The sequence below is a fragment of the Salmo trutta genome, chromosome 11 (genome assembly GCF_901001165.1).
Source record: "Salmo trutta chromosome 11, fSalTru1.1, whole genome shotgun sequence".
Lineage (NCBI taxonomy): Eukaryota > Metazoa > Chordata > Actinopteri > Salmoniformes > Salmonidae > Salmo > Salmo trutta.
The window spans coordinates 14,339,099-14,353,613 of record NC_042967.1 but is presented as its reverse complement, the minus strand read 5'-3'; the positions used below and the strand labels follow the sequence as shown (position 1 = coordinate 14,353,613).

General features: G+C 44.8%; 1 protein-coding gene across 2 annotated transcripts in view; it reads right to left on the bottom strand.

The window, feature by feature from the left end:
- LOC115202259 (protein FAM13A) overlaps positions 1-14,515 on the bottom strand; it is a 78,932-nt gene that overhangs the window by 55,275 nt on the left and 9,142 nt on the right. For both annotated transcript variants that reach the window (XM_029766279.1, XM_029766280.1), the window contains exons 2-4: positions 14,348-14,515; positions 10,221-10,430; positions 6,910-7,087 (exon numbers count right to left, since the gene is read on the bottom strand). The exon at positions 14,348-14,515 is cut by the window's right edge and continues 43 nt beyond it. In XM_029766279.1, coding sequence (XP_029622139.1) covers positions 6,910-7,087; positions 10,221-10,430; positions 14,348-14,515 — 556 coding nt within the window. The remainder of the gene's footprint in view (positions 1-6,909; positions 7,088-10,220; positions 10,431-14,347) is intronic.

Here is a 14,515-nt window from a genome sequence, read left to right as displayed (position 1 = left end):
GTGTCCATAGGACCACTTTAAGCCATACACTCCACAGAGCTGGGCTTTATGGAAGAGTGGCCAAAAAAAAAGCCATTGCTTAAAGAAAAAAATAAGCAAACACATTTGGTGTTCACAAAAAAGGCATGTGGGAGACTCCCCAAACATATGGAAAGATGGTACTCTGGTCAGATGAGACTAAAATTGAGATTTTTGGCCATCAAAGAAAACGCTATGTCTGGCGCAAACCCAATACCTCCCATCACCCTGAGAACACCATCCCCACAGTGAAGCATGGTGGTGCAGCATCATGCTGTGGGGATATTTTTAATCGATAGGGACTGGGAAACTGGTCAGAATTTAAGGAATGATGGGTGGCGCTAAATACAGGGAAATTCTTGAGGGAAACCTGTTTCAGTCTTCCAGAGATTTGAGAGTGGGACGGAGGTTCAACTTCCAGCAGGACAATGACCCTAAGCATACTGCTAAAGCAACACTCGAGTGGTTTAAGGGGAAACATTTAAATGTCTTGGAATGGCCTAGTCAAAGCCCAGACCTCAATCCAATTGAGAATCTGTGATATGACTTAAAGATTGCTGTACACCAGCGGAACCCATCCAAGGGAGCTGGAGCAGTTTTGCCTTGAAGAATGGGCAAAAATCCCAGTGGCTAGATGTGCCAAGCGTATAGAGACATACCCTAAGAGACTTGCAGCTGTAATTGCTGCAAAAGGTGGCTCTACAAAGTATTTACTTTGGGGGGGTGAACAGTTATGAACGTTCAAGTTCTGTTTTTTTTGTCTTAGTTCTTGTTGGTTTCACAAGAAAAAATATTTTGCATCTTCAAAGCGGTAGGCATGTTGTGTAAATTAAATTATACAAACCCCCCAAAAATCTATTTTAATTCCAGGCTGTAAGGCAACAAAATAAAAAAATGCCAAGGGGGGTGAATACTTTTGCAAGCCACTGTAGGTGTTTGACTGACAGACATAGGGTCACAGGGTACTTATCATTCAAGCTCCACCCCCTATTTGCTGCAATACAACACCTTCCCTGCCATGACAAAGGGCATCAAAAGCTACAATACATAATTTCTGCAGGTGCCGTTTGACACAAAACAAGGTCAACAAGGACAACATGGTTCAAGGAAAACACAAGCACCACAACAGCTTTCACATCATAGCACAATAACACAACAGTCCACTGACAAAGTGCTTATCTACAGACCTTATGGGGCTCTTATGGCGGCAGAACACGATGCCACATCATTAAATAGAAGACAGTAATATTATAGTGGATCTTGATGAGTAGGGCACAGGAGGTTGGTGCTACCTTAATTGGGGAGGAAGTGCTCGTGGTAATGACTGGAGCGGAATCGGGCGGAATGGTTTCACATCAAACATATGGAAACCACATGTTTTACTCCGTTCCATTAATTCCATTCCAGCCATTAAAATGAGCCCGTCCTGCTATAGCTCCTCCCACCAGCCTCCTCTGGAGTAGGGCACATTCCAGTACTATGTCAGGCCAAGTCAGGACAATCCAGTAGCCCTTGATACCAGATCATGTCACTGAGTTCTTCCTGAACAGCTGTTTGACATGCCGACATGGCCTGGGCTCTGGGCCTAATTATACCCCTCTCTGATTGGTTGATGGAGGGAACAAACTGAGGACATGGTGTACAGTATAAGGCCCCAGCTGAGGTATGTCACTTCCACAGGAGGCTGCTGGGAGGAGCTATAGGAGGACTGGTTCATTGTTATACCTGGAATATAATCAATGGAATCAAACACATCAAACATATGGAAACCTCCGTTCCATTAATTCCATTCCAGCCATTACAATGAGCCCGTCATCCTATAGCTTCTCCCACCAGCCTCCTCTGGTCACTTCCTGGTCCTGTTACTGTACCATAGAGTTTGATAGAGGGCACAGTTGCCACAAAACCTATTTTAGCGGACAGCACCATTGTGGACGTAATAATGGAAAAGATAGGGTGTGTGCCCTCTTTCCAACTCTATGTCCCGTACAGACCCTCCAGTGATAGTGAGACGATGTGCCATCAGAGACGGATTCCCTGGCACGGACACCATGGGTATTTATAAGATATGGCTGCCAATCAGGTGGGCAGGAAAGAGGGCAGGGGGGTATGAGAAGTTGGAACATAGTGCCCTCGATCACGGTGCAAGCCATATGGGATGGGACTGTGAGAACAGGAGACAGAACACTTTGGTCTGTGTGTCTTCAGACACCGTTTGTAAGCAAAGCGGGCAGGAAGGCATGGGCCAAGGACGACTGGGAACGCCCACTAATAACGATAGACGATAGATTGGACAGAGAGGACAGTAGAGTCTTTAAGGTGTGTGAGTACGTATCAGACCACTTAAAGTCTTACCACCGACTCATGGAAATCGGAATGACCCAACAATATTGTTACTATTTACTTTTTTGGTTAACTTTTGTGTGAGAGTCTGACTTCAAATAATATTCACCAAGCACCTCAAACCCTGTCAGTGAAATTTACAAGCAGGGATGAGTTTCCTTTTAGTTCCTCTCAAGTAGTGCCAGTACCACTCAAAGGGATGCCGGTAGAAGTGGAAGAGAATGTGAACTGTAAAGGAGAAATGTATGAGCCCTCTCTGAGTGCACGTGGTGAGGTTTCTATCACCACAACATTAATGGCATGTTAAGCCTACAGCCCTCCATGTTGGTTAGAGATGGAGTGTATGTGTGTGTGTGTGTGTGTGTGTGGACATGTTTAACTATTCTTGTGGGGACCAGAAGTCCCCACAAGAATAGTAAACAAAGAAACATTTGACCAAATGGGGACATTTTGTTGGTCCAAACAAGGTCAAATGCTATTTTTAGGGGGTTTAGGGTTAAGGTTAGAATTTGTGTTAGAATTAGGTTCAGGGTTAGGAGCTAGGGTTAGGTTTAGGGTTAAGGTTTTCAAATTAAGGTTAGGGTAAGGGTACGGTTTAGGGAAAATCTGATTTTGAATGGGACTAAATAATGTGTCCTCACAAGGTTAGTTGTACAAGACTGTGTGTGTGTGAGTTCACACACATGGGCTTGTGTGAGATAGACAGAGAAGGTGGAGGAGGAGGGAGATAGAGAGATGATTGAGAGACAGAGGGTGAGCCAGGAAAGTGTGCAACAGCGTGTGCCTAAGTTCTCTCCCTTTCTCCCACCTACTCTTTCACATGACAACACATATCAACACAGGTTTAGAATTGGACAATGTTAACGGAAACACAAACATCAATCAATCAACCTTCCAACCATTTAGGCAAGTCAGCCAAGAAGTCCCAGTGCATAGAGATAGCTACTGTATGTGTGTGTGTAATTCAAAGTCTGTCATAGACAGGCAGGCAGGCCACTAGAGCCTAATCTCTCTCTCTCTCTCACACACACACACACACACACACACACACACACACACACACACACACACACACACACACACACACACACACACACACACACACACACACACACACACACACACACACACACACACACACACACACACACTGTGACGACCCTCCCACTCTGTCTGCTGTATTTTCTCTCTTTGTTCTTGTTCCTTATTAGGATGCCAGTGGGCGGAGTGGGAAGGGTCGTCAGCTAGATGGGAAACACCTGGGCTCGGGTGTGTGCCAGGATAAAGACACCTCTTCCACAGTCATTGGGAAGACTCTCTCCACGCAGACACTTTGTTGGTTTTGGTTGTGTAGTTTTGTGGCTTTTTGGTTATTTGCTTTGGCACCTTTCAACACAATGCATTATTACATTCAGGTATGCAAAACACTCACTTACACTACTGATTACTGATTACACACACCATTGTTAATTACTTAGTTACTTTATTTAATAAATATATATTTTGATACTCCTTGTCTCCACGTTGTCTCCCTTTTGTTGCGAACTCTGAGCCGGTTCGTAACAACACACACACACACGCACACACACACACACGCACACACACACACGTCCTCTCAGGCGTGATAACGATATGCTCCAAGAATAAATCAACATCCAAGCAGGTTTTAATACGCTTGTTAAGGAACGTTCTACCCTTTAAAACAGCAGGTGGTAAATAGCAAGGGCTCAAACAATGTTGTTGGAGTGGAGACGCGAGGGACTAAGTCAGGACAACTCATTGGAGGTTGCTGGAGTTCTCAGGACCCGTTCTGTTATATTTTCTTATTTTAGACAGGCATGTTTTGTCTTATAGAACAATTATTATATGGAACATTTTAACATGAATCAATCATAAATCAAATTATGAACTGACTACTTACACCTTAGAGACTATCTGCACCGTAGAGACTATTTGCTGTTCTATAATATAGTATTTAGTCAACTGCGCAACCAGCACACTATCCACTTTATATGGTAAATACAGTCATACTTGACATAGCACATACATTATCTATTCTGTATATCCTATTGAGTACATACCAGGATTTTACTATGTGGACCCCAGGAAGAGTAGCTGCTGTCTTGGCAGGAACTAATGGGGAACCAAATAAAATACAAAAACTACTTTTCTATTACTTTTTTATTTGACTCTTTATTATTATTGATTATGAACTGGGTGGTTCGAGCCCTGAATGCTGATTGGCTGACAGCCGTGGTATATTTAAGCAATAAGGCACAATGGGGTGTATTATATGGCCAATACACCACGGCTAAGGGCTGTTCTTACGCATGACGCATTGCGGAGTGCCTGGATACAGCCCTTAGCCGTGGTATATCGGCCATATACCACAAACCGTTGAGGTGCCTTATTGTTATTATAAACTGGTTACCAACGTAATTAGAGCAATAAATATACGATCTGATATACAATGGCTGTCAGCCAATCAGCATTCAGGGCTGGAACCACCCAGTTTATAACAGACCGTATACCACGGGTATGACAAAACATTTATTTTTACTGCTCTAATTACGTTGGTAACTAAGGGCTGTATCCAGGCACTCTGCGTTGCATCGCGCTTAAGAACAGTGGTTAGCCGTGATATATTGGCCATATACCACACCCCCTCGGGCCTTATTGCTTAATTATAGTACTGCAATGTTGAGGTAGCTAGCACGCGAGCATTTCACTGCACCTTTTATACCTGCTGTATAAACTGTGTACGTGACAAATAGCATTTGATTTGATTTTGAACAGTTTGTGTATCTTTTTAAAAGGATATAGCACTAACGCTCTGTCAAACCATTTTTCTCCATAACATCATGCATGACTCGGAACACATATACCATAAACTGGCTTTAACCTCTCTGGGCTAGGTGGGACGCTTGCGTCCCACCTACTCAACAGCCAGTTGAATCCCGTGGTGCGTTACTCAAATACCTTAGAAATGCTATTACTTCAATTTCTCAAACATATGACTATTTTACAGCATTTTAAAGACAAGACTCTCGTTAATCTAACCACACTGTCCGATTTCAAAAAGGCTTTACAACGAAAGCAAAACATTAGATTATGTCAGCAGAGTACCCAGCCAGAAATAATCAGACACCCATTTTTCAAACTAGCATATAATGTCACATAAACCCAAACCACAGCTAAATGCAGCACTAACCTTTGATGATCTTCATCAGATGACAAACGGATGTTATACAATACATGCATGTCTGTTCAATCAAGTTCATATTTATATCAAAAAACAGCTTTTTACATTAGCAGGTGACTAACATGTGACTAGCATTCCCACCGAACACTTCCGGTGAATTGACTAAATTACTCACGATAAACGTTCACAAAAAACATAATTATTTTAAGAATTATAGATACAGAACTCCTCAATGCACTCGATATGTCCGATTTTAAAATAGCTTTTCGGTGAAAGCACATTTTGCAATATTCTAAGTTGATAGCCCGGCATCACAGGGCTAGCTATTTAGACACCCAGCAAGTTTAGCATTCACCAAAGTCAGATTTACTATAAGAAAAATGTTATTACCTTTGCTGTCTTCGTCAGAATGCACTCCCAGGACTTCTACTTCAATAACAAATGTTGGTTTGGTCCCAAATAATCCATAGTTATGTTCAAACAGCGGCGTTTTGTTCGTGCGTTCAAGACACTATCCGAAGGGTAAATAAGGGTTACGAGCATTGCGCATTTCGTGACAAAAAAATTCTAAATATTCCATTACCGTACTTCGAAGCATGTCAACCGCTGTTTAAAATCAATTTTTATGCCACTTTTCTCGTAAAAAAGCGATAATATTCCGACCGGCAAAGCCTGTTTACATTCAACGAGAGAGAAAGTAAAAGCATGCTATCCCCTCATGCACGAGCCTCAGTATAAAGGCCCTCTGATAGAGCACTTGCCAAACGCACTAGTGTGTTTCAGCCTGGGCCTTGAATTACGTCATTCAGCTTTTTCCCGGGTTCTGAGAGCCTATGGGAGCCGTAGGAAGTGTCACGTTACAGCAAAGATCCTCAGTCTTCAATAAACAGAGGCAAGAAGAACAACAACTTGTCAGACAGGCCACTTCCTGGTCAGAATCTTCTCAGGTTTTTGCCTGCCATATGAGTTCTGTTATACTCACAGACACCATTCAAACAGTTTTAGAAGCGTTAGGGTGTTTTCTATCCAAAGCCAATAATTATATGCATATTCTAGTTACTGGGCAGGAGTAGTAACCAGATTAAATCGGGTACGTTTTTTATCCGGCCGTGTAAATACTGCCCCCTATCCCCAACAGTAACAAGGCCTTAGACATAATGACAGTCACCTGCTATTTAGACCCACCTTGCAACCCATCTGTCTTATTAAACCCACGCCCCACTAACACCCCATCCCAAAATCCCATGAACATGTAATAAAACACACTGGAAGACATTGGACCAACATGGCAACCTAAGTGTGTTATACCACTAACACCAATCCCAGAGACAGGCCGCAAAACTTACTGGAAGACATTGGGGCCGAAGACAGTTGCCAGATTGAGAGCGGTCATGCGGTTCTCCCTGTGGCGCTGGTCCACTTGGGTGAGGAAGAGACAGAGGTACTGTAGGAGGCTGTAGTGGACGTCTGGCAACTGGTGGAGTAAGACCCTCAGGTCTGAGCAGAAACCATCCTCACTGGACTCTGGAGGGAAACACACAGGAAGACCCTTTTAAAAACTAGTTCACTCTGAGGAAAATAAAGCTGTTCTGTTCAATTCATGGCGGCAGGTAGCTTTCCATTGTAACCGAAAGGTCGCTCAATCTGTCAATGTGCCATTGAGCAAGGCACTTAACCCTAATTGCTCCTGTTAATTGCTCTGGATAAGAGTGACTGCTAACTGAGGTAATTGTATTCTATTCTAGATATTATTAGAGAGGGGAGAGACTGTGTTGTGCTTTGGTTGAACAGCTGTACACCTAGAAGGAAACCACAAACATGTAGAAACAACATTATCAACAATTAAAAGACTGGAAGGCATTTTGAGAGCAATGTACTTTGAAGCAATGCTCCACGATGACCACGATGCTGGTAATACCTTAGCATCAATACCTTAGCCGAGTGGCGCAGCGGTCTAAGGCACTGCATCTCAGTGCTAGAGGCGTCACTCAAGACCCTGGTTCGATTACAGGCTGTATCACAACCGGCCGTGATTGGAGTCCCATAGGGCGGCGCACAATTGGCCCAGCATCGCCCGGGTTAGGGTTTGGCCGGGGTAAACCGTCATTGTAAATAAGAATTTGTTCTTAACTGACTTGCCTAGTTAAATAAAGGTTAAATAAAACATTAAAATGAAAAGGCAGTGAAAACATGATGATGCCAGTCAGGATTCATATTGGGGTCAGGGGTCAGAGGTGGATACAGGGACATACCTACTGGTCTTGAGTAATGTGTGCGTCTATGTCGTGTGTGTGTGTGTGTGTGTGTGTGTACACAGCAGGAGGGCATCAGGAGCTCTGAGAGCACTCACAGCTGTTGCATGTCTGGTGAGGTGAAGTTCAGAGGTGTGTGTGTGTGTGTGTGTGTTTGTGTGTGCACGCTCCCTTGCGTGCATGCGAGTGTGTGTGTGTGGGGAGAGGTGAAGTGGGATCAGATGGAGACGTCAGCCCTTCACTCTGCCAAGACTGCCCAGACACAGGCTTGTTCCTGGGTATTATATGACCATAGAGTTACTCAATTGATCCACTGTCATTTTCTACCACACAACAAAACAGACTGACCCTAATCTCAGACTAGTGACCGCTATCACTAACATGTCTCTATTGGTGTCTATGATAGTGACCTCTTCGCATATTTCCCTTCATTTCTCCAAGGTAAGACATATCATCAGTAACCAGATAAACAATGTCAAAGAATTTCGGCCTGACAAAGAGAGGAAGCTTGAGCTTGTGGCTAAACAGTGAATATTGACCAACACTAACCCTAAACTGAATATTCACAATAAAATTCATCACAATCCAGAATATTGTAATCCGCTTTATCGTTGCCATGGCAGTCACGCAGCAGAAAAGTCCCTCACGTGGCAAATCTGTCACATGCGGTCGCGTCGAACATTGCAATCTGCTAATGGGTGACTTTACCTGCCAGGGCAGTAAAATGTCAGCCAAACCACACTGGGTTTTGAGATGGGTTTCCTGGCACCCATAATGCATCATCTGTGGCCATTCCAACAACACACACACACAACACACAGAGAGCGGGAACATTCAGATCCCCCTCCACCTCTCTGGGGGGGCATGAAATAGATCCTGGTGTCCTGTCCACATGTTTTCCATCTTTTTGTCGTATCTATCATTCTATCATTCCGACGGGGATGCATCTATTGGCCAATTCCTCTACCCATCTTTTTGTCATGCCCTCCTGCTGTCTGCTCATCCATCCATCCATCCATCCCTCACTTCTTTATTCCCTCCCTCAGTTTAACACTTTCCTGTACCTTGGCACCGGGACTTGAACCAATCATATCGAGTCATTTGTCTCGCCAATCCAAGTCCTGCTTCTTCATTGACTTGTACCCAGCCAGGCCCACACTCTCTTAATGCATCCTCTGGCACCAAGCCATGACAAATATTCCTATTCATCCAAAACGTTTATAATATACACTCTCTGTCATCACTTTGAACCAAAACACAGTCTATGCCCCAAATGGCACCCTATTCCCTATATAGTGCACTACTTTTGACCAGAGCAATTTGACCAAAACAGAGTTTACGTCAAAATGAGTGCACTACATAGGCAATAGGGAGCTATTTGGAACTGTGACGAGATTCCCTTCCCTTTCCATCATCCAGATTGAACTAGATCATCATGGAGGTGAGTTAAGACCAGAGTTAGGCCAGTACAGTCTGTGACGGGTATGGGACTGGCTTGACCTTATATGGACTCATATTATACACTGTAAGGACTGAGGAGTCCGTGAAGAAGGACTCTGAGCTGAAGCCAATGCATCCCCTGCCTCTCCACTGCCTGAGTCAGCGAATGTGTGTGTGTCTGTGTGTCTGTGTGTCTGTGTGTCTGTGTGTCTGTGTGTCTGTGTGTCTGTGTGTCTGTCTGTCTGTCTGTCTGTCTGTCTGTCTGTCTGTCTGTCTGTCTGTCTGTCTGTCTGTCTGTCTGTCTGTCGCAGGTGACAAACAGTCCCATGGTCCAGACACTTCTGCTGTAATAAAGGTAAACTCCTGTCTACTACACAGTGTAAGGGCCAGCCAGTGACCCATGCAGACATCTAAACATAGCCTGTTTTGAGCGAATCAGAAGTCAGAACCGTGTGACCTAGATAGGTAGAACACTGGCGAAGAGCTGCAGGATTTATAGGTGGGATTGGGAAACGGTTTAGGGCGAGTGCCAACTGGTATTCTTAGCTGTAGATTGTTCTGATAGTATCTCTGTAGAAGAACGGTAACACTGATTACACTGGTGTGGTATGTAGTTCATGCTAAGGAAATGGAAGCACCGCTTGAGCGTGATTATGCTGCTTAATGATAATGACTATGCATCATTACCATCCATTTGTGACCTCGACACCATGGTTAAGGGAACGATCACTGATGTGATAATGGGAATGGGAATACAGTATATGGTATGATAGTCATATGACTTAAGAATCACAATTCTAATGTTGTGAATGGAGACAGTCATGGTCAAAGACCCTAGACTAGAGTACCTTTTGACAGACTAGAATCGATCATCATTATCTGACAATTATGCCCCAAAGGATAAGTTCCTTCACAGTTTATAGACACACACACATTGTATTATTCCAAACAGGAACATTTCTCACCCTGGTGCTGCTGTATAAGGGCAGGCTGTACGGTGGAGTCTACCAGGCCTTCAGGCAGGTCCCTGAGGTACTGTTTGAACAAGCTGGCCACTGTACACACATCCGCCTCAACCAGGAAGTCCACGTCCTCACCGTTCTCCAGCCGCAGTTTCAGCCCCTCCACCGCCCGTACGTTACCGTTGACCCTGAACAGACCCTCATGATGAAGAGCTGGGGATGGAGAGAGAAGATTGAGGGAGAGAGAGGGGCGAGGTGATGGAGGGATGTGGAGGATGGGAAATGATGGCAGGTGGAGAGAGGGGTAGAGAAGCACAGTGAAAGGGGGATAGAGAGGGGGATGACGAGGGATAGGGATGGCGAGAGTAAGGTAAAAGAGGGGGAACGTGGAAGGAATAGATAAGAAGACTCAAACAGATAGAACGCATGAGGAGATAAGTTGGAGAGATTGGGGGAGTAACCAGACAAAGGAGAGGTTGGGGGAATAACCAGATAAAGGAGAGGTTGGGGGAGTAACCAGATAAAGGAGAGGTTGGGGGAGTAACCAGACAAAGGAGAGGTTGGGGGAGTAACCAGATAAAGGAGAGGTTGGGGGAGTAACCAGACAAAGGAGAGGTTGGGGGAGTAACCAGATAAAGGAGAGGTTGGGGGAGTAACCAGACAAAGGAGAGGTTGGGGGGAGTAACCAGCAAAGAGAGGGTTGGGGTGAGGTAACCATACAAAGGAGAAGGTTGGGGGAGTAACCAGAGTAATAGGAGTTGGGGGAGTAACCAGACAAAGGAGAGGTTGGGGGAGTAACCAAAAGACAAAGTAGAGGTTGGGGGAGTAACCAGAATAAAGGAGAGGTTGGGGGGAGTAACCAGATAAAGGGAGAGGTTGGGGGAGTAACCCAGACAAAGGAGAGGTTGGGGGAGTAACCAGACAAAGGGAGACTTTGGGGGAGTAACCAGATAAAGGAGAGTTTGGGGGGAGTAACCAACAAAGGAGAGGTTGGGGGAGTAACCAGACAAAGGAGAGGTTGGGGGAGTAACCAGACAAGAGAGGTTGGGGGATAACCAGATAAAGGTAGAGGTTTGGGGGAGTAACCAGACAAAGGAGAGGTTGGGGGAGTAACCAGACAAAGGAGAGGTTGGGGGAGTAACCAGACAAAGGAGAGGTGGGGGAGTAACCAGACAAAGGAGAGGTTGGGGGAGTAACCAGACAAAGGAGAGGTTGGGGAGAAGAACAAGAAGAGAAGGACATTCAATCTCTTCTACTGATGGCAGAATGGTTGTTTAATGTTTCTTGGACACCTACTTAAGACATTACTCTACCCCAGGGCTCTCCAACCCTGTTCCTGGAGAGCTACCCTCCTGTAGGTTAACTCCAACCCTGTTCCTGGACAGCTACCCTCCTGTAGGTTTTCGCTCCAACCCCAGTTGTAACTAACCTGATTCAGTTTATCAACCAGCTAATTATTAGAATCAGGTGCTCTAGATTAGGGTGGGAGTGAAAACCTACAGGAGGGTATCTCTCCAGGAACAGGGTTGGAGTGAAAACCTACAGGACGGTAGCTCTCCAGGAACAGGGTTGGAGTGAAAACCTACAGGACGGTATCTCTCCAGGAACAGGGTTGGAGTGAAAACCTACAGGACGGTAGCTCTCCAGGAACAGGGTTGGAGTGAAAACCTACAGGAGGGTATCTCTCCAGGAACAGGGTGAGAGTGAAAACCTACAGGACAGTATCTCTCCAGGAACAGGGTGGGAGTGAAAACCTACAGGACGGTATCTCTCCAGGAACAGGGTTAGAGTGAAAACCTACAGGACAGTATCTCTCCAGGAACAGGGTGGGAGTGAAAACCTACAGGACGGTATCTCTCCAGGAACAGGGTTAGAGTGAAAACCTACAGGACAGTATCTCTCCAGGAACAGGGTGGGAGTGAAAACCTACAGGACAGTATCTCTCCAGGAACAGGGTGGGAGTGAAAACCTACAGGAGGGTATCTCTCCAGGAACAGGGTTGGAGTGAAAACCTACAGGACGGTATCTCTCCAGGAACAGGGTTGGAGTGAAAACCTACAGGACGGTAGCTCTCCAGGAACAGGGTTGGAGTGAAAACCTACAGGAGGGTATCTCTCCAGGAACAGGGTGAGAGTGAAAACCTACAGGACAGTATCTCTCCAGGAACAGGGTGGGAGTGAAAACCTACAGGACGGTATCTCTCCAGGAACAGGGTTGGAGATCCCTGCTCTCCCCCATGGAAAACAGTGTGCACACTATATCCAGTAACCTAACACACCGTACTACTCCCAGACATTGACAGGGAGTGGAACCTTTCATGGTCAACTTGGAGAGTCTCTCTGGATCACTGAGCATTGCTGCACACACACAGGTGACAAAGGGTCAAGTTGATGCGTGACAATAATGAATGCATTCATTTGGTGAGTGCTTATATTTGTCCTATATCACAAATGTACAAGTGTGTTTATATGAATTGGAAATTACTTTTTTGCATGTCCCAGCTCCCCCTGAGACACCCTCGGAGAGGGGGGGTCACAGCTAGGGTCAACCATTATCAACAGTGACCCTGGAGCAAGTAGGGTTAAGTGCCTTGCTCCACACATCAACAGCTTTTCACCTTGTCGGCGCTAGGATTTGAACTAGTGACCTTTCGGTTACTGGGCCAATGCGCTAACCGCGAGGCTACCTACCGCTGCAGCTGTGTGAGTCATATTTTATTAACTTGGACAGCAGTTTCTGGGATTACACGGCATAAAGTGTTGCTCTGCTGTTGTTGTGAACAGTCTACAGGGCCACATGCAGTTGTCTAACGTTGCAGACAGAAATGCCATGACGTGATTCCTTATTCTACATGTCAGAAAGGCATTTTTGCTGTACATACTGTAGGATATTTCTTTCTGAACGTTCCAAAACGTTGCACATCCTACTGAATGCTACCAGACCAGTGGGCTGCAATGGCAACACTGCAGAGAACAAATCATTTAAACCAGAGATTGAAATGTAATTAAGAAACGCTCGTTACAGGCACATTTACTATTACCTAACTAAAACTGTAAAAAATTAAATAATAATTTAACAAAAACTTTTTTTTTTTAAACAATACCCTCTGTCTTTGTCCACATGGCATGTGCTCCTGTCTCCCTCCTATTTCCTAATTACAACGATGAGTGACCTGAATAGTCTGATTATTCAACCACACCCACGAATAAAGAAATATGTGCAAGGCCCAATGTATGATGTGGGTGTGCTGAGTTTGTGAGAGGGCGTCATGTGGTCAGGAAGAGGACATCCTACTGCTGTATCAGAACTACACTGACCTCTAGTGGGGAAACAAGGAAATTACTACTAGAAGGGCTAAATAGACCATTTGATAGCAAGATGAGAGTACAGAACAAAACCACAAGGATAAATCTATCATGGTATGGAGCTTGTATTTGTATTTATACCAATCAAATGACACGTTTGCAAATCATAACAGTAACACATGTGATGTCAAGGAGTGTAAAGTGTGTTTTTACACAACACAAAGCCTACAGTTACAGGCAGTCTAATAAGTAATGACACGGTCTTTAAATAATAGGAAGATAAATAAAAAATGATGTGTTATAAAATTATTATCTATAAGAGTCTTGTGGCAAAGGTATAGTGGATGTTAAAATGTAACACATGATTTTGCATTGAGATGACTTATACAAAGCGTAACTAGCCAGTGAACACAGTGACTTTGGACTGAGGGCTCATTGTTAACCTTGTGTTGTCTTGACAGCTATCAGGTGGGTTATTGACTCTGACAGAGAAAGATAGCTGTGGTCAAAGATACAGTATAAAGCAGAGTTCTATATCTATGGATGTGGCTATCACAGAAGCAGCTATCACTCCCGTCTATTGACATTGGATTTGAAGTTGATCAAATCTAGGAAATCATGTCAGAAAAAAAACGATCGCATGAAATTGTTTGTTAATAATAACAAGTTAGTCTCGCTAACAAAATCTAGCCGTCCCTACAACTCCTTCAGAACCAAAGTGGATGCACAATGACCATTAGAAAATGACTGTGTATTGAAACATTAAAGACCCACTATCCCCGCATCCGCTCTCATCCCCCTTGAACCCCAACCTCCTCAGCTCACCATGTTCTCGGAGGAACTCTACCATTCTCCGCACCACCAGGGGCACGCCATCCTTCACGAGGCCCAGCTCCCTGAGCTCCAGCAGGGACACGCCGAACAGCCTACCGCCCCTGGCCTCCACTCCTCGAGGTCCCCTGGAGGTCCCCCTCAGCATGGTCAACTGGACCA